At 45.7% G+C, this 20,816-nt stretch overlaps 1 protein-coding gene across 3 annotated transcripts in view; it reads left to right on the forward strand.

Moving 5' to 3' along the window:
• The window catches only part of CMTM7 (CKLF like MARVEL transmembrane domain containing 7), a 52,806-nt gene continuing 32,399 nt past the window's right edge, over window positions 410-20,816 (forward strand). Inside the window, exon 1 of one of the 3 annotated variants that reach the window (XM_021068407.1) lies at window positions 410-1,152. In XM_021068407.1, coding sequence (XP_020924066.1) covers window positions 714-1,152 — 439 coding nt within the window. In that variant the 5' untranslated portion in view covers window positions 410-713. 3 annotated transcript variants of the gene reach the window in all.

Genomic DNA, 20,816 nt, shown 5'->3' on the forward strand with positions numbered 1-20,816 from the left:
TGCTCAAACTTGAGATTTTATCAGAATCACCTGGGAAACTTATCAAAGCAGAGATTGCATGAGTATCTCCACTTTCTAGAATCATCAAGACAGTCTCCTGACGACAGCACAGCCCTGGCATCCAGTGATCTCTTAGAGAGAGATTTTTGCATTATCTCCAAGTTTTTTTGAGAAATAACAAGATTGGCCACAGGGACACTCTGCTCAAAGAGAACACCGATAACATCTCACTTCAGTAGTCCTGTTTGCACCTGTCTTCAATTTAAAAGTAACCCAGGGAGTTCCTGCTATGGCTCAGCGGATTAAGAACCACACCTAGTGTCCATGAGGATGCCAGTTTGATCCCTGGTCTCGCCCAGTGGTTTAAGGATCCAGTGTTGCCATGAGCTGTGGTGTAGGCCAGCAGCAACAGCTCCAATTAAACCTCTAGCCTGGGAACTTGATATGCCACGGATGCAGCCCTAAAAAGACAAAAAATAAAATGAAAGTAACCCCAAAGGAGGGCAACATGGCTTGGATAACTGGCCGCTCCTATTAGAGGTAAACCTATGCTCTCCATGTGACTCAGCAAACCCACTCATAGGTATTTATCCAAAGAATTGAGAGCTTGTTTATGTCCACCAAAAAATCTCACCAGAATATTCACCACAGTTTTATTGGGCACACAGAATTCATCTCAATGTGTTGTACTGAGTGAAAGAAGCCAGACACAAATGAGAATATTGCTGTATTATTTAAAGTATATCAAGTCTGAGAAGAGAGGACACGAATCTGTAGTGACACAAGGGGGAAAGCACAAGTATTGGCATGTTCTATTGGTTGCTGGGGCGGGGGGGTTACACAGGTGTACGTACACATACAGAACAATTAACGGAGCTGAACACGGAGGGTTTGGGCATTTCAGTGTATGCGAGTTACACTTCAATCAAGCGCTCTTAGCACACATTCGCAGGCGCGCCCACACCAAATCCCAGGAGGCCCAAACCCAGCTGTGCCCGGGCCTCGCCCACCTCGGAAAGGCCACGGCCCAGGGCGTTGGTTTCCCTCCTCCCTCCAGCCCGACTTCCGCGCCTCCCCGAGGGCTAGGGGGTGCAGCCACCTTTCCGGAGATCGCGAACCGGGCCCTCCCCGGCCAGGTCCCGCCGAGGCTGGGTGAGCGTCCCCGCGCGGGCCCGGGGCGCTAGCGCCTCTCCCGGACGCTAGGGTCCCGCCCCGCGGCCCCGCCCCGCCCCGCGGCCCCACTCCGCCCCTTCGCAGCTGGCCTTCGGCCCCGGCCGGAGGAGGCGGCGGGCGGGCAGGGGCTGCGAAATGTCGCACGGAGCTGGGCTCGTTCGCACCACGTGCAGCAGCGGCAGCTCCTCGGGACCCGGTGCTGGCGCGGGGCAGCCGGGCGCGGGCTCGTCGGAAGGGCTGCTGGACCCCTTCTACCCCCGCACCCACGCGGCGCTGCTGAAAGTGGCGCAGATGGTGAGAGAGGCTCGGGAGCGGGCCGGGGGTCACACGGGGAGACCTGGAGGGCAGAGTCCGGGGAGGGATCGCGCCCGCCGCCGGAGCATCCCGCCCCCCCGGCGGAGAGCGTACCGCCCAAGTCAAGTCGGAGGGGGCTTCCTCGGGCGAGTTGAGCGTGCAGCTCCCGCGCTGGAACTCCGCCCCACTCGGTCTGCTCCAGCAGCCCCCGCTCCGGGGTCCCAAGTGTTTCCAGCAGTTCTGAGGGGCCTGCCCGCTCGTGACCGAAGCCGCCGCCAAAGTTCCTGTGCGTCTTCCTTCCTTTTCTCGGGCCGCGCAGCTTCGGACCCGAGCCGGGAGGGGAGAGTGCCCGGGCAGCGGCACTCAGGCCGCGGAACCCGACCTCTTCTCGGCCGCGGCCGCCTCTTTTCTGGAGCCGCGCGCCGCGGGGCTTCCTCCTCCGAGCGCGGAGTCCGAAGGCCTGGCTTCCCGGAGCGGAGCGGGGCGGGGAGAGAAAGCATCCGTGCGGCAGCCGTCAAGCTTCAAAGGGGGTCTCGCGGCCGTTGGACGGCAGCGGTCACTGGGGAACGTCGATTTTGGGGAGCCGGGGTCGCCAGACTGGGGGTCATTTTGGAGACGGGCAGGACGAAAGCCCAGGCGCCGAGTGCGACCAGAGCTGCAGGAACCTCCACCAGGGCAGACCTTCCCGGCCTGAGCCCTTGTTCCGCACTGTTTTCTCCCTTCCCGTTTTTTTTTTTTCTTCCTTAAAATATTTAAATCTTAAGGAAAACACCTTTCCCGTTTGTTGGATATGTTTTGAAACTGAGCTGGGCTGTTCTGTGACTCCACTCATTGTACTGTTTGCAGCCGGAATGGTGGACGGGGAAGTGGTAATTTTGAAAGGGGGTGTGAAGGAAGGGATGTGGGTTAGCCACCCGGTCACAGAGCCAGAGCCAGGGCCAGGGCAGCTGCATCAGCCCCAGGGATGGGCGCGGGATGAGGTCTGTCCAAGTATCCACAGCGCTGTTGCTCTGGATGCTGAGTGTGTACAGAGGGCTCTGGTTTTCTGCTTGGCCAGACCTGAAAGGAAGGGGGATTGAGTTCCCTTTTCTCGAAGAGCATTGAAGTGGACCAAAAATTAGAAAGTAGGGGCATTTTAGCTATTAACAAAAAAAATTATGTTGAGCTGTGTTGGTTTTGAGCAAGGCTTTTTTTTTTTTTTCTTTTTTCTTTCTTTTTTTTTTTTTTGATTTAGGCTAAGCGGTCTGATCAGTCAAATTGAGGGGGCTAGCCTACCTCCGCATCCTTAAAAAAATGGGTGGGGGTGGGTCAGGCCCCAGCTGAGCTGTATGGTGAGTTTGGTGGACAAAGATTGTAATCAGAGCCTCCATCTTGGTCCATGAGTTTAATGGACAAAGTTGTGAAGACAAACCTCCATTTCAATTTAAGCTCCTCAGCTAGCCTCTTAACTGTGATTCGTGTGCCAAGTTGCAGGTGATGATCTGGTTGTTTCAAAGAGAACAAAGACTTGGAGAATAGCTCCTCTGTGTGCCCAGAGGATTCTGACACCTTCTTCCTGCACAGGGGACCCCCCTATGACTGCAGGCTGGTTTGAGCAGACCCCTTGGGAGTGAAGTCGCCTTTGCAGGATGGTCATATTACAACAGCGAGACCATTTAAGACTGTTCACTTGGGCCCCTTCTCTAGCTCCTCCCCATTCTCTTTTCTGGGAGTCGTCCCAAGCACCCTATTGGAATGTCCATCTGGAACCTCACAAGAGCCTGACCTAAAGAGCCAGGTCTCCTGGCATCACTTGGGTCCCTGAGGGGCCTGAGGTGGAAGGGTGCCCCAGTTATGCAGGGGTCCAGGGACCCTTGCTCCTGTTCCACCAGCACTCCTGGTCAGTGTGTTCGTGAGTGTGTTTGTGAGTGCCATATTCATCTCTGTTTCTGTTGACAAAGCCCTTGCCTTTCAGGAAGTCTGTGGTTCTGCTGAGGAGGCAGAGAAGTCCCCAAACTGCCTGGTCAGGGAGATGAAAGCTCTGTGATTGCCCACATAAGGGAGGAAGGATGGAAGGAAGACGAAGGTGACATTTGAGCTGAATCTTGAGAGTTGAGTGTAGATATGTCTGTTTGGGAGTGCCCCACTGGCCTCTCAGTGTCTTTAATCAATATGCCTAAGTCAGAGGTAGGTGATGCTGGGTGGGGCGGGGAGGAAGGAAAGAGGGTGGAAAGGAAGGAGAGAGAGAACAACATGGGCCAGTACTGGGCAATTCAAGATAATCTTCCCATCCTGACATTTAGAAAGAGGCTTCATCTCACTTACTGAACATCTACTCTGGTCTTACCTCTGTGCAAGCGAGGTGTGTGGAAATACAGCCTTTAACAAGATGGATCCTTTCACCAGAGACTATATATAACATTTATAGAACCATGATATGGAAGGAGAATCAAAATTAGTTTCTTTTTTTTTCAAGGTTTTTTTTTTTTTTCTTGGCTGTGGCATGCAGTGGCTTTATGTGGGATCTCAGTTCCCAGACCAAGGATTGAATTCAAGCCTTGGCAGTGAAATCACTGAATCCTAACTGCTAGACCACCAGGGAACACCCCCCCCCCCCAATGTAGTTTCCATAAGCAATAAAGGTTGAAATCTAAAAGTCTTTCAGAAGGTTCATTTATTTACTCAGTAAATATTGAGTACCTACTGTTTTCTAGGGAAGTGTGGAAACAGTAAACAAGACAGATTAGTCTCTGTCTTCTTGATACTCTAATAGGGAAAATAAACATTAATAAAATGATTATAAGTATAAAAAGCTATGAAAGAGAGGTCCTCAGTACACAGAAAATTAAAAATTAACTAGGGTTGGAGTTCCTCTTGTGGCTCAGCAGGTTAAGAACCCAACTAGGATCCATGAGAATGGGGGTTCAATCCCTGGCCTTGCTCAGTGGGTTAGAAATCCAGCGTTGCTGCAAGCTGTAGTGTAGGTCGTACCTTTGGCTCCAGTCTGGCATAGGCCGGCAGCTGCAGCTCTGATTTGACCCTTAGCCTGGGAACTTCCATATGTTGCAGGTGCAGTTGTAAAAAAAAAAAAAAAAAAAAAAAAAAAAAAAAATTAACTGGGGGGCCTTCACTGTCCGGAAGGTAAGAATGGGCATTTCTGAGGAAGGGATATTTAAAGGATGAGAGAACAGCTCTTACCGGAAGAAAGAGCACAGACGATGGCTCAGAGACTGGAGGAAGGAATATTGGTAATGATTGGAGGGGAGGGAGCGGGGCCAGGAGTAGTGTGAGTGAGTCAGGAGAAATATGCCCTGACTGTACCCTCCAAGTCTTGCTTAATCATGGTTGAGGGTATGGTCCTTTTTCTAGGACTATCCCAGAAGCATCCTATAGTGTCAACCCACCACTGAAGTGGTGGTTCTCAGCCTGGGGCTGTACAGCCCCCTAGGGGTCATTTTGGAAACTTTGTGAAAACTTCTTTTGATTATCACAGGGGTTCATTTGGATCAAACTTGGTTACCATTTTATTCATTTCTGCCTAGTAATGAGTGCATTGCAAATACTTAACTATCCTATAGAGATATGTTGTCTGAAATAGGATTGAAGGAGCCTGTCCAAGCTGAGTGGATCCTAAGTGAGTGTGAGTCTGGGGAAAGTGCCTGAGTTCTCTGGTGGGAGGGTGCAGCCCGAAGGCCTTGGAGCCAAGGGCAAGTGTGCACTTCACTCGGATATTCACAGCCCAGACCCCACAGGGAATTAGACCGTGGGAGATACAACCGTGGATGGACCTGTGAGTGGAGAATGAACCAGCAAAGCTCAGAATGGCCCACCCCAGTGTGTTCTCTTCCAGACCATTGTAGAGAAGGGAGCCCCAGTTTGGTTCCCAAATGCAGTCCGCATACCCATGTCCTATTTCCTTGAAGCTGGAGAGTTAAGGGCAGCCAAGAACCTCACTGTCAAGAGTCTCTGACCCCGGAGTTCCCGTCATGGCTCAGCAGTTAGCGAACCTGACTAGCATACATGAGATTGTGGGTTCAATCCCTGGCTTTGCTCAGTGGGTTAAGTATCCAGCATTGCCATGAACTGTGGTTTAGGTTGCAGATGCGGCTTGGATCCCTTGTTGCTGTGGCTGTGGTGTAGGCCAGTGGCTACAGCTCCAGTTTGACCCCTAGCCTGGGAACCTCCATATGCCGCAGGTATGGCCCTGAAAAGACAGAAAAAAAAAAAAAAAAAAAAAGAAAAAGAAAAAAGAGTCTCTGACCCCCACCTAATCCTGATCCAAGAATAAGAATCTGCTCTCCATCACTGGTCAAGTGGGGAGTTGCCTGGTGGCTCAGTGGGTTAAGGCTATGGCATTGTCACTGCTACAGCACAGGTTCAATGCCTGGCCCCAGAACTTCTGCATGCCGAGGATGAGGCCAAAAAGAAATCAAAAGTTATGGATGTTATTCCTGATGACAGAGGTAATAGTTCACTGTAGAAACTTCAGGAGACACAAAGAAGACAACAGACTCTCCCACTCCCTCTTCCCCAGTTTTGTTTTTTTTCATTGTTGTTGTTGTTTTTTTTTTTGGCTATGCTCACAACATGAGGAAGTTCTCTAGCCAGGGATGGAACCCATACCACAGCCTCCACGCAAGCCACAGCAGTGACAACACCAGATCCTTAACCCCATGCGGCACAAAGGAACTCCCCCAAGATTACTATTTAGAGTAAGATTTTATACTATTTCATAATGGACACATATAATTTGCGGTTGTTGCTTTTGTTTTGTTTTTACCAAAGTAGGACGATACTATACAGTTTGTAAAATGCATATTTTGCTTAATATGCGATGAATGATTTCTTGTGTGGCTGACCGTTCCTGTGTAATTGGTTTTTGTAGCCAGTCACAGATGTACCATGGTCTTTGTGAGCAGCCCCCTCCCCCTTTTTGTGTCTCAAGAAGCTTCCACTTCTGCCCTTTCACGAACAAGGCTGTGCTGAACGCCCGTGCAGAGAAGTTTTGGTGTACGAAGCTGTAAATACTTCCCCAGGATAAATGGCTGTGACCTTTCCCTGAGAGAGCAATGGAGTGCCTCTTGCCCTTCTGAGCATGGTGGCGTTAAACAATCTTCTAGACTTTTTAACCTCTGGAAATTAACGGATGCTCCTGTATCACCCAGAAACAATGTGATAGTAATGATATTTTAAGCCATAATAGTATTTTTTGTGTCTGCTGGTTTGGAAAAGAAACAGTGACATTGGTGGGATGGAAGATTATTTTTATTTATTTATTATTTTTACTTATTTTAAAATTTTATTTTATTTTATTTTTGGCCCTGCCCATGGCATGTGGACGTTCCAGGGCCAAGGATCAGACCTGCGCCACAGCAGTGACAGTGCTGGATCCTTAGCCAACCGAGCCACAAGGGAACTCCATTTTCGTGCTGTTTTGAATGCATTTGCAGTTAAGTGATGGCAACAGCCTGTGCAGATGATGGAAGGATGATAGGACTACACAGTTGTCGGGCCTTATTTATTCAGGCTGCAGAGTGTGTGGATTTCCTGACTACTAGCAAGAATCCCTCTCCAGAACACCCCAAATGACCGCCTTCAACCCAGATCCAGAGCCACTGGCCAGAGGAGCGTGTACTGATGAAAACAGGAGCTGAGGGATCCACAAGGCTGGGGGACCAGGGTGCCGCTGAGAGGGGGTATGGGTTGGTGCCCCATGAGTCTGAACAGAGTCCACAGCGTTTCTGGCATGACAGTGAGTCCTGGAGGCCCTCCAGCCCATCCCTGGGCCTCCGTGTCTAGGTCAATGCATTTATTTCAGTTCTGTATCAGGGATGGCATCTTCTCTCCTCCCTTCCTCCTGCTCTCAGCGATGGAGCTTCCTGCTCTGGCCCCTGGCCGTCCATCTGTTTCCTCCCCCTGCCACCCGCCCGCTGTGCTGGCCCCGGCCTGCTGCCCAGCGTCCTCCCTCTGACCCGCCGCCTGCCACATGCTGTCCTTCTTTGTCACTCATTTGGCTCAGCAGTTCCCTTGCCTGCTGCATTCATTCCTCTCTGGGGTCCTTAGCAACTCCTGGCATCGGTGGCCTGGCTCAGGGCCCAGCACTGGCTGCTGGTCCTCTAGCCCCAGTTCTTTGGGAGGGAGGAGGGCTCACAGGGAGCACGGGCTCTCTCTCCAGCCAGCCCAGCTCGCTCCGTTCCCTGGCAGAAATCAGAACCAAGAAGCTTCTCAGCCCCCTTGCAGAGAATTTCTTTCACCTGGTTTGTCTTAATCAGCAGAGGCAGTGACAAGGCTGTTCCTTTTACTTTAGATGGATAGAGGGATAGATGGATGGGTAAAGGGAAATATGGTTTCCACATATTACCCACAAAAAGAACTGCTGTGAAACTTAGAGTGTAACAGATAACATCCTCATTTTTAGAGATGGAAAAAGTGAAATTCCTTCAGAAGGGAATGGGAAAGGGGAGAAATGGAAAAATTAATTAGGTGCTTTCAGGTGCTTATTTTTCAGAATAAGTTGGACCTTCTGAAAAGTGGAGAGTTACTAAATATAGCATGACCTCCATATCTTTTTACTTTTCTCTTAGGTTTTTTTAATTATTATTATTCCTCTAAGGAGGAAGCAACAATGCTAAAATTGTTTATAAACAAGTATTTTTTTAAACTTTTCCTCTCAAATGTTGAAAGTGATACTTAACTAATATTATTATTATTGTCTATCATGTATTGAGTTCCCATTAGGTGACAGCAACTGGGCTAGGTGTTACATGTGTGTGACCTCATTTAATCCTCATGATAGGTAGGTAGGTCTTATCATTAGCTGCGTTTTACAGGTGAGGAAACGTAGAGAAATTAGATGACTTGTCCCAAAGTCACAAAGTTATAAGTAGTGAAACTGGCTTTTTGGCCAGGCCATTTGAGTCCAGATCTTGAGCTCATGAAAGGGCAGTTTGGAGTCTTTTTTTTTTTTCTCCCCATTATCAATATGTCATGAGTATTTTCTCATGTCATTTGGTTTTTTTTTCTTCAGGTCCACACTGTGGCATATGGAAGTTCTCAGACTAGGGGTTGAATCAGTGTAGATGCCAGCCTACACCACAGTCACAGCAACACCAGATCCAAGCCGAATCTGTGACCTATACCACAGCTCACAGCAATGCTGGATTCTTAACCTACTGAGCAAGGCCAGGGATCGAACCTGTGTCCTCATGGATGCTAGCAGGTTCATTTCCGCTGAGCCATGACAGGAACTCCTTAAACCTCATTCGAAAATGATGCTGTGGAGTTCCCATCTTGGCTCAGGAAATGAACCTGACTAGTACGGATGAGTATGTAGGTTCGATCCCTGGCGTTGCTCAGTAGGTTAAGGATCCGGCATTGCCGTGCACTGTGGTGTAGGTCAAAGACAAGGCTAGGATCTGGCATTGCTGTGGCTGTGGTGTAAGCAGCATCTGCAGCTCCAATTCAGTCCCTAGCCTGGGAACCTCCATATGCCACAGGAGCAGCCCTAAAAAGACAAAAAGAAAGAAAGAAAAGAAAATGATGCTGTGATAATGACATATGAGTTTATTATTTGGTTGGTCCATAATTTATACATTTGGCTCCTCACTAGTGGGTGGGTAGCTAATCTAAAAGGAGGCGTTCTGAGATGTCACAGCAGGTGCAAATGGCAATTTCACTCTTTGCCAGAGACGAAAACCCTTTGCAGAGTGGGGAAAACCCCTCCTGGGTGTGTAGGCCAGACAGCATGTGTAGTAGTTTAGAAAGTGTCTCACATGTTCCTGACTGGGCTGCTGGAAGGCTTAAGAGGAGACCATTAGTATCATTCTTCTGTTTAAGTCCTAAGTTCCTCCAGAGAGGAGAACTATGGTTTGAGTGTCTGCTCTCTTATATCAGGCCATTTTACATGCAGTTTCCCTTAGGGTAACCCTTAATGACTCTGTTCGTTATTTATTTCCCCCTTCTTTTGGTTGAATGAAGACTGAGAGGTCTTGTAACTTGCCCAAGGTCCATTAAATTCTGGAGTCGGCCTTCAAACCCAGTTGTGGCCAAGGCCTGACCCTCCCACCCCCATGGTGTGCTGTCTCTCTGTGTATGACAAACTGGTTCCCAGGCTAGCCCACTGTGGCAGGCACACCCTAGGAACTGCCTAGGGGGACCCCCAGTGAGTCACAACCTTATGTAATTCCATCCTCTTGAGTGTGGGTGGGACGTGTGACTTGTTCTAACCAATAGAATGTGGCCAAGGTGATGGGATGTCATTCCTGTGGTTATGTCGTGTGTCAAGGTGAAGGGATGCTGCAGATGTCATTAACGTTCCAAATCAGTTGATTCTGGGTTGGTCAAAAGGACATCATCTCCAGATAGACCTGACCAAATCAGGTGACAGCACTTAAAAGAGGTACTGGCTTCTTCCCAAGAGGAGAGAGTCTCTTGCTGGCCCTGGAGAAGTAAACTCCTGCCTTGCTGAGAGAAGGCCTGGCACAGGGCCACGTGGCAGATATCTGTGGATCATGTCTAGAAGCTGAGAGCAGCCCTCAGCTAAAAGGCAGCCAGAAAATAAAGACCTCGGTCCTACAGCTGCAACAAATGAGCTTGGTCCAGGCCTCAGATTAAAGCCCCAGCTTGGCCTACATCTAGATTGTAGCCATGTGAGGCCGTGAGCAGGGATGTTTACTGGGGTTCCAGACCAGTGGGAACTGGGAGATGATAAATTAGTGTTGGTTTAAGCTACTGACTTGGGGTAATTTGATATGTAGGTATCTAATACACCCACAGAAGCCTCTGCCTCCTGCATCAGATCTGGGGCTCTCATGGTTGCTTCTTAGCAAGAAAAGCTTGGGCAATACCAGTGCAGGAGGCAGGAAAAACCGTGTCTTTTTTTTTTTTTTTTTTTGGCTATGCCCACAGTATACAGAAGTTCCTGGGCCAGGGATCAAACCAATGCCACAGCAGCGACCTGAGCTGCTACAGTGACAGCACCCAACCCACTGTGCCACAAGAGAACTCCTACAGTGCCATTTTTATTTTATTTTATTTCTGCTTTTTAGGGCCGCACACACAGCATATAGAAGTTCCCAGGCTAGGGATCGAATTGGACCTACAGCTGCCAGCCTACACCACAGCCACAGCAATGCGAGATCTGAGCTGCATCTGTGACCTACACCACAGTTCGTGGCAACGCTGGATCCTTAACCCACTGAGTGAGGCCAGGGATCGAACCCACATCCTCATGGATACTAGTCAGATTCGTTTCTACTGCTCCACAACGGGAACTCCATTTTTATAAAAATTACACAATTTTTATCTGGGCTGTGGTCATAGGTCATCGAATTCCTGTGGAGTAAATCTGTTGGTTGAGTTCTTGCTCTGGGCGTCATGCTGAATGCTTTGTATGTGAGAACTCACTCATCATTACATCTCCAAGAGGTGTCAGTATTTCCATTTTACAGATGGGGAAACTGTGTGGGAGTTTAAATACCTTCTGTGCAGCCGCCACTCGGCTTGTAAAACTGCCTCTAAGGCCCAGCAGTCTGGCTGCCCTCTGAGGTCCCTCCCCAGAGCTATTTGAAAAAAATAAAAATCCGTATGTAAACAATAACTGTGTTTGTACAGTTGTTAAAGTGGTATTTACTTTTTTTGAATAGATAACATTCACATGATCAAGATTTTAAAAGTAGGAGTTCCTTTCGTGGCTCAGTGGTTAACAAACCCAACTAGGATCCATGAGGATGCGGGTTCAATCCCTGGCCTCACTCAGTGGGTTAAGGATCCAGCACTGCCGTGGGCTGTGGTGTAGGTCACAGACATGGCTTGGATCCCATGTTGCTGTGTCTGTGGTATAGGCCAGCAGCTGCAGCTCCAATTTGACCCCTAGCCTGGGAACTTCCATATGCTACTGTCTAAAAAGACAAAAAAAAAAAAAAAAATTTCTTTTTTTTTTTTTTAAAGTAGAAAAAGTCCTCCCAGTTCACCCTTTTCCCTTCCTGGAGGCCGCCAGTAGTATCAGTTTCTTGTATATCCTTCAAGAGTAGTTTTATGTTTCTCTTTGTGTTTGCTTTCCATCTTAATCATTCCGTATGCATTCAGAGTGTTCTCATTCTCATTTTCCTTAACAGCTGCATATGTCCCAAAGAATGGATTTACCATGATTTATATGACCTGTCCCTGTTGACAGACATTTAGATTATTTCACATCTTTTGTTACCTCCTAATGCTGTTGTGGGCAGCTTTGTGTATATCATAGTTTTGTGTGTGTAAAAGATTATCAGAAAGAGAAATTCCTGAAAGTAGAATGGCTGGGCCAGATGTTGGCTGTTCTTAGAAATTTTTTCATCTGGCCTGTAACTCAGATTCTCAAACATCACCTGTGGTTTCCTTACAGTTTCAGGGATCTTCTGCATCCACTGTCATTGAGAGGCTCTCCTTAGTGTTCAGAGCTCAGAGTTCCACTGCTCTGGTCTCCCATTTGACTTTATTTAAGATGTTAGGGAGTACCCTGGTGGTTCAGCCGGTAAGGGGTTCGAGGTTGTCACTGTTGTGGCTGCTGTGGTGCGGGTTCAGTCCCTGGTGGGAGATCTTCTGCAGGCTGTGGACATGACCAAAAAAAAAAAATTTTTTTTTAATGTCAAGAACCAGAAAAGTCTAGGGAACAAGAAGACCTGAGTGACCAGAATTTTTCTTAGAATTTCCCAACACCTGGGGTTCCCATTGTGCCTCTGCAGATTAAGAATCCAACGTAGTCTCCCTGAGGATGGGGGTTTGATCCCTGGCCCCGCTCCGTGGGTTGAGGAGCGCGAGTAGCAGCAGGCTACACATAGGTCACAGATGTGGCTCAGATCCGGTGTTTCCGTGGCTATGGGATAGGCCTCAGCTGCTACTCTGTTTAGACCCCTAGCCTGGGAATTTGCATATGCCACAGGTGTGGCCCTAAAAAGAAAAAAATAAAAAATTCCCAACATCCATCACAGGAAGTGTTGAAGTCAGCTTCCCGAAAAGCAGAGCTGGAGCTGGGGCGTCTCATGCGATGGTTTCTAGAGTGAGGGCAGCGGGCAAGGGCAGGAGGAAGACTACACCCAGCGTTTGAGAAGTATCCCTCCGCCTGATCGTGTGGGCGCTCTGGCGGGTGAGGTGGACCACAGAGATGCCCCTGTTTTGGCAGTGTGCATTGATTTTTGTTCTGTGCATTGGCTGCAGACCAGAGAGGGGACCCCTGAGCCGGACAGCTGTGCAAAGGACATTATTCAAAGAAGTTTGCAGGTGTGAGGAATTAGTAGCGCCTTCTGCAGTCACTGGAGTCTGGATACACTGCCTCCGTTAAAGGAGGCTGGATTGAACTAGGCACTGAAGAGCGCCAGCCTGTGTCTCTCAGGAGCCTTTGGAATGACTTTCTCGTTGATCTGACCTCTTCTCAGGCCTTCAGTGGGTTCACTTTGGGGGGAGTGGGAGGAGGCGGGCAGCAAACCGACTCTGGCCTCCTTCCACCTGTCAAACTGGTTTATCTGTCTTCTTACCCAGGCGCTCCCTGGATCTGTGGGGCCAGGCAGCTGCCTTATAGGCAGCGAAGGACTTCTGTTGTGACTTTTTGCGGTTTTGTTATTTTTTTCAACTTAAACAGTTTTGTTATTTTGTTCAACTCCTATTTGAAGCAAGGAGGGAAGAAAACAAATCAATGTTTGTTGAATGAAAAAAAAATCAAATCAATAGAGAGCAAAATTATTTCTGTAACTTTTTAAAATTTATTTATTTTGGCCATGGCCTGCAGTAGCTTTCATTTTCCAGACCAGGGACTGAACCCAGGGAACAGCAGTGAAAGTGATGAATACTAACCACTGGACCACTAGGGAACTCCCTCTATAACCTGTTAAGGAAGAATTATAAGCAATGTCAGCATGCTATAAATAACTTTTTTTTTCTTTTTACAAGCTGCACCTGTGGCATATGGAGGTTTCCAGGCTAGGGATTGAATCGGAGCTGCATCTGCCAGCCTATGCCACAGCAACACAGGATCCCAGTTGAGTCTGTGACCTACACTGCAGCTTGCAGCAATGCCACATCCTTAACCCACTAAGCAAGGCCAGGGATCAAACCCACATCCTTATGGACACTATGTCAGGTTTTTACCACTGAGCCACAATGGGAACTTCAATAAATAACTTGACTATATCTGCTTTAACTCCTTGGAAGGATCTATTGATCAGAGATGGGGGCCTGATTGACACATACTCTAGTGAGTTTCACTTGGCAAAGGTAGGGGAGGCACCACTGACCCTTGTATTGATGACATGACATGGGTTTTACAAGGGCCCTTGAGTGTCATTATTGACAGTATGTCCTGACTACTGGCTGCCGCTTTGGGCAGAGGAAAAATGAGAGCATGTAGTTACCATGCATCCCATGACCCTGGTGGGCGTCCCTTTGCTGAGTACAGTTCACGATGACATCAGTCCTGTACAGGCATCTTCAGAGAGATCACTGATTCAGTTCCAGATCAACACAGTGAAGCACATATCCGAATATCCCGGTAAAAATGAGACACAAATTTTTCGATTTCCTAGTGTATATAAAAGTTACGTTTACACTATAGTCTATTAAGTGTGCAATAGCATTATGTCTAAAAAAAGAAAAATTTTTAAAAATACATACCTTAGTATAAAAAGACTTTCTCTTTTTTATTTTATTTTTTTGTCTATTTGCCTTTTCTAGGGCCACACTCGCAGCATATGGAGGTTCCCAGGCTAGGGGTCTAATCGGAGCTGTAGTCACCGGCCTACACCAGAGCCACAGCAACTCGGGATCTGAGCCTCGTCTGCGACCTACGCCACAGCTCACGGCAACACCAGATCCTTAACCCACTGAGCGAAGCCAGGGATCAAACCCACAACCTCATGGTTCCTAGTTGGATTTGTTAACCACCGAGCCATGATGGAAACTCCTAAAAATACTTTCTCTTTTTTTTAAAGTGTAGTTGATTTACAATGTTGTGCTAATTTCTGTTGTACAGCAAAGGACTTAGCTACACATGTATATATGTGTGTGTGTGTATATATGTGTGTGTGTGTGTGTGTATGTGTGTGTGTGTATACATTCTTTTTTCTTTTTTTTTTCCTTCTTTTTACAGAAGTGTATGGAAGTTCCTAGGCTAGGGGTTGAATCAGAGCTGCAGCTGCCCGCCTACACCAATCCACAGCAACACCACTTCTGAGCTGCATCTGCGACCTACACTACAGCTTGCAGCAATGCCAGATCCTTAACCCACTGAGCCACAAAGGGAACTCCCTATTTCATCATTTTTTAATTGATATACATGTTGTTACTGTTTTCTCTGGGTCATCTGAGAGGAAGTTGCAGTTCCTCCAGCAGTACTTCAGTGTGTATTTCCTAAGAAGAACTTTCTCTTACAAATTGAGGTACAGTTCTCTCCATCAGGAGGTGAATAACACCCGTCTTACCGTCTAATGTAGCAGCCTTACTCACATTTCACCAAGTGACCCACTAGTGTCCTTTCTCTGGTCTAGAGCCACATCCCAGGTCGGTGTTGCCTTCTGTAGTCATGTGTCTTTAATCTCTTCAATCTTTTTAATTTAATTTTTAATTTTATTGGAGTACAGTTGATTTACAATATGGTGTTAGTTTCAGGTGTACACAAAAATGATTCAATTATACATACATGTAAATCTATTCTTTTCCATAGAGGTTATTACAGAATATTGAGTAGATTTCCTTGTGTTATACACTAGGTCCTTGTTGATTATCTGTTTTGTATATATTAGTGTGTAAATGTTAATCCCAAATTCCTGATTTCTCTCTTCCCCCCACATTTCCTCTTTGATAACCATAAGTTTATTTTTTGAAGTCTATGAGTCCGTTTCTGTTTAGTAAGTTATTTGCATTACTTTTTAAATTATATTCCACATATAAGTGATATCATATGATATTTGTCTTTCTCTGACTTACTTCACTTAGTATAATCATCTCTAGGTCCATCCATATTCCTGCACATGGCATTATTTCATTCTTTTTTATGGCTGTGTAGTATTCTATTGTATATATGTATCTTGTCTTCTTTCTCTTTCTCTTTTTTTTTTTTTTCTTGGCCATGCCCATGGCATGTGGAAATTCCCAGGCCAGGGACCAATCCCACACAGCTCCCAAACCACTGCAGTGACAGCACTGGACACTTAACCTGCTGGGCCGCAGGAGAACTCTTGGATCACATCTTTATCCATTCCTCTGTCAGTTGACATTTAGGTTGCTTTCATATGTTGGCTCTTGTGAATAGTGCTGCAGTGAATACTGAGGTATGTATATCTTTTCAAATTATAGTTTTGTCTGGATATATGCCAGGAGCAGGATTGCTGGATCATAAATGGTAGCTCTATTTTTAGTTTTTTAAGAAACCTCCATACTGTTCACCATAGTGGTGCACCAATTTACATGAATCAGTCTTACTTATCTTTCCTGACCTTGATGTTTGTGAAGAGTCCAGGACAGCAGGCCCCATCACTGGAGTTTAAAGTCAGTTTGGAGAGACCCTCTGATTCTCAATATTTTGTAACTACAGTAGAGGCAAAGGGAAAGAAAAAAAACAGAAAAGAAAATGTTTTTGGACCATTGTGACCTTATCTCAATTTTAATACTTTTGTTTTCACAAATGTCCTTTTTGCAAACTTCCTATCTGAAGGTAACTGTTCTAGCTGAGCTTTAACTACCCTGTTCTGTTAAGAAAACCAAAAAAACAGCTCAAAGTTCCCATGCTTGGGACAAAGGCTGAAATTGATTAAGGGGTTCTTATCTACCAAGTCCTGTTCTGTGAACGTGCATGAATTACCTCGCTTAATCCTCACAACAGCCTCACATTTAGGTGCTATTAGCTTTCATATTTTTTGCCCAGCATCTGAGTGCACTGTCGGATACAGAGTTCAGCAGAGGTCTTAGCTATTCGCCAGAAGGCGTGCTCCATCTCCCAGGGTGAAGGCTTGTTTCCGGTTGACACCTATACAACCCCAGCCTTTGTATTTGAGTGGCCATGCGGCTAGTTGTCACCAGTGCAGTGAGCGTAGAAGTGCCATCATCACTTCCTGTTTGAGGCTTTAAAGAGGCAGAATTCTCTCGTCATTGTCTGCTGTATGAAGAGGACTCTAAGACCCTATTGTTCATATTTAAAAATAAGGAAACAGGGAGTTCTCTGGTGACTCAGTGGGTTGAAGATCTGGCGTTACTGCTGTGGCATGGGTTCAATCCCTGGCCCAGGAACTTTGGCATGGGGTGGGCACGACCAAAAAAAAAAAATAATAAGGAAACAGAAACCATCTTAGGGCTAGAGACAGCCTGCTTCTCCTGGTCCTGCCTCTGAAGAGCCTTCTCCAGCTCCCCCATCTAAAGTGGTTCCCCCAACTCCACCCTAACCACCCCATCACCCTGTTCCATTCTGCTTTCTTCCCAGAACTTCTTTAGCTGAAATCCCCTTGCTCATGTCATCATTACCCACTGATGGTGAGTCTTTTCTGCCAGGACCTGAACTGTGAAGGGGCAGTGACCATCCTGTCGAGGTCACTGCAGGGTGCCTGAAATTTAGAAAGCACTCCTAATCTTTTTTTTTTTTTAACCACTTTAAAAAAATTAAAGAGTAGTTGGAGTTCCCATTGTGGCTCAGTGGGTTAAGAACCTGACTAATATCCATAAGGATGCAGGTTTGATCCCTGGCTTTGCTCAGTGGTTAAGGATCTGACATTGCTGCAAGCTGTGGCATAGGTCACTGATGCTGCTCAAATCCAGTGTTGCTGCTGTGGCTGTAGCGTAGGCTGGCAGCTGCAACTCCAGTTGCATCTCTAGTCCAGGAACTTCCATATGCTGCAGGCTTGGCTGTAAAAAGAAAAAAAAAAATTAAAAGTATAGTTGATTTACAAATGTTGTGCCAATTTCTGCTATACAGCAAAGTGACTCAGTTATACATATATATACGTTCTTTTTTTATATTCTTTTCCATCATGTTCTATCCCAGGAGACTGAATATAGTACCCTGTGCCAGTCAGTTTCTCTTTTGTGGATAGGTTCATTTGTGCCATTTTTTTAGCTTCCAAATATTAGTGATACCATATGGTATTTGTCTTTCTCTTTCTGACTTACTTCACTTAGTAGGATCGTCTCTAGGTTCGTCCATGTTGCTGCAAATGGCATTATCTCATTCTTTTTTATGGCTGAGTAATATTCCATTGTATATATGTATGACATATTCTTTATCCATTCCTCTCTTGGTGGGCATTTAGGTTGCGTCCATGTCTTGGCTGTTTGAATAAATAAATGGCCCTCCTCTTCTAAATTCCTTTTTTTTTTTTTAAGTATCTTTGCCCACTTTCCTCCACTGTGTCATCAAGATCGTGAGCAATGCATCATTCCGTAGAAGAACCCATGAAGGCACTAAAAGTGAGTGCTGCTGCTGGGCTCATAAGCTGGCCTTTGGCTCCTCCTTCTAGGAATGATGCTAAATGTGCCTGTTTCACTTTCTTACCACCTTAGCCCCACAATCTCAGGTTCCCAGGGCTTCAAAGACTTATCTCCTGTAGTCTCTGAGATTTTCTTCTGTGTGTAGATACCCATTCCCAAGTTTGGATGCTGACATGTCGCAGGCACTAGTAACTGCTCCACAACTGCTGTCTTGTCTGGCCGGCATCCATTGCACATCTGGCCCTGGCTCGAGGGAAGTGAAAATGTGAAAAAGGGAGTATCTTTGAATCAGTGAAGTGTGGTTAGTATGAGGGTGATAAGTATGATGCAGACAGAGGATGCTGTGAGCACAGCAAATGGATCCTCCCCAGCCTAAGTTTCAGACCTTCCTGGGAAAGGAATCTCCAGGCTGAGACCTGATCTTGGGAAGGGGAGGCAGGGATAAAGGCAGGAAGAGCATTCTGGAGGAGGAAACAGCCTGTGCAAAGGCCCAGAGTTGAGAGAGAAGGTATGATTTGAAAATATTCTTGATCCAGTTTGCAAAATGGGCTTTTTGGTCATGGTGCAATATGGAAGCAGCTGTTAGCCACAGAAATAAGTTAGTCATGGTTCTGTTAGGCTTCACCATCATCAGTTTCATGGAAACTGAGAGTGTTAATTTACCTGTTTCATCTAGATCTTCCACTGAAAACATTTTATAGGCCTAGTCTTTTATTTTTGTGGTTTTATGTTATTACACAAATATGATTGTTGCAATGTTAATATAATTTAGGTCCAAAAATTATTAAAAAAACAAAATTTACAAGGGACAGGAGGAATTAGGTTAGGAATAACATATTCATGCTACTGTATAAAATAAATAACAAGAGCCTACTGTAGAGCACAGGGAAATTTACTCAGTATTCTGTAATAACCTATATGGGAAAAGAATCTAAAAAGGAATGGATAAATGTATATGTATATATAAAATGTGTATCAGTTATACACATTAGTTTGCTGTGCACCTGAAACTAATGCCACATTGTAAGTCAACTATATGTACTCCAATAAATTGAAAAAAAAAAATTTACCCATGGGCCCACCATTCCACAAATTCCATGGATGATCTAGTTTGGTCCTTATCTCAGTGTATATATGAAGTTTGCAGTTATAATCCTATATTAAATCATGGGTTCTGCTTCCTCTCTTAAAAAATTCAGTATTTAGGAGTTTCTGCTGTGGCGCAGCAGGACTGGCACTGTCTCCACAGCACCAGGATGCAGGTTCGATCCCTGGCCTGGCACAGTGGGATAAAGGATTGGGGGTTGCTGTAGCTGTGGTGTAGGTCACAGCTGTGTTGAGGATAGGATCCCTAGCCTGGGAACTCTGCATGCTGCAGGATGGCCAAAAAAGAAAAAAGAAAAAAGAAAAAAGAAAAAAGAAAAAAATTCCGTGTCTAGTAACATGTCTCTGTTGGCTGTAAAGTCTACATGGTTGTATATAATATGTATAATCATCTAAGTTGATATTCTTTAGTTAATCATTCACTTTTGAACATGTAGGTTACTTTTGAGCTTTTAGCTACTATAAGTGATATTATGTTGAACATTTGAAGAAGTTTGCAAGCTGTAGCCCACTATCCGAATCCAGCCTGCCACCTGTTTTTATAAATAAAGTTTTATTGGAACATAGCAAAACCCATTCATTTCTGCACTGCATATGGCTGTTGTTGCACTATGGTGGCAGAGCTGAGTAGTTGTGATAGTTGAGATTGTATCATCTTCAAACCCTAATATATTTACCACATGGCCCTTTACTGAAAAAACTTGCCAACCCCTTACTACAGTGTGTAGAGAGAGGTTTCTTCTGATTAGGGTTATTTTCCTTAAGATAAATTCTGAGAGAGCTCCCGCTGTAGTGCGGTGGGTTAAGAATCTGACTGCAGCAGCTCGGGCCACTGCAGAGGAGTGGGTTCAATCCCCAGCCCGGCACAGTGGTTTAAAGGATCCAGCATTGCTGCAGCCGTAGTGTGGGTCACAGCTATGGATCAGATTCAATCTCTGGCCCAGGAACTTCCATATGCTGCCATTAAAAAAAAAAAAATTCTGGAGTTCCCGTCATGGCGCAGCAGAAATGAATCCGACTAGGAACCATGAGGTTGTGGGTTCGGTCGCTGGCCTCACTCGGTGGATTATGGATCCAGCTTTGCTGTGAGCTGTGGTGTAGGTCACAGAGGCAGCTTGGATCTGGCTGTGGTGTATGCCAGCAGCTGTAGCTCCAATTAGACCCATAGCCCGGGAACCTCTGTATGCTGCAGGTGCGTCCCTAAAAAGACCAAAAAAAAAAAAGACAAAAAATTATAAAAGGTGGAATCATTCACTCATAAGCTATATGTTATTTTGCTGATTTCAAAATAATTTCTAATTTATAGCATAAATATGGTCAGTATACCCAGTGACATGTCATGAGAACAAATGAATGAACCAATTCATTGACCATTATAAGATTTTAATAGTTAAAAGCTATTATAAAAGCAATTTTGACTTATTTTGTTATTAGTACTTGTTTATGCAGAGTGTACTAATTTACATCACCATTGTAATGGGCTAGTAGCACCCAGTTCATTCACAGAATTTCTCACAGTTCTTAATTGTATTAGTGTAGCACTGGCAGCTGTAACAAATAAACCTTCAAATTTCTGTGGTTTAACACTGTAGCCTTTCCCCTGCCATGTTCCCTGGTTGAGTAACACTTCTCAGCTACAGTGCTGTACCTTGGGAAGGTGGAGCACAGATTTTCATATGGCTCTGTTAGCTCTGCTATAATTACTGTTTTTTAATTTTAAATTATTTTAAAAATGCATAATATATATAACATTTTCAAATATAATATTTATAAATATGCATTATATATAATATATATTTATGTAGTTCAGTTCAAAAAACCAC

Source organism: Sus scrofa, chromosome 13, assembly GCF_000003025.6.
Source record: "Sus scrofa isolate TJ Tabasco breed Duroc chromosome 13, Sscrofa11.1, whole genome shotgun sequence".
NCBI lineage: Eukaryota > Metazoa > Chordata > Mammalia > Artiodactyla > Suidae > Sus > Sus scrofa.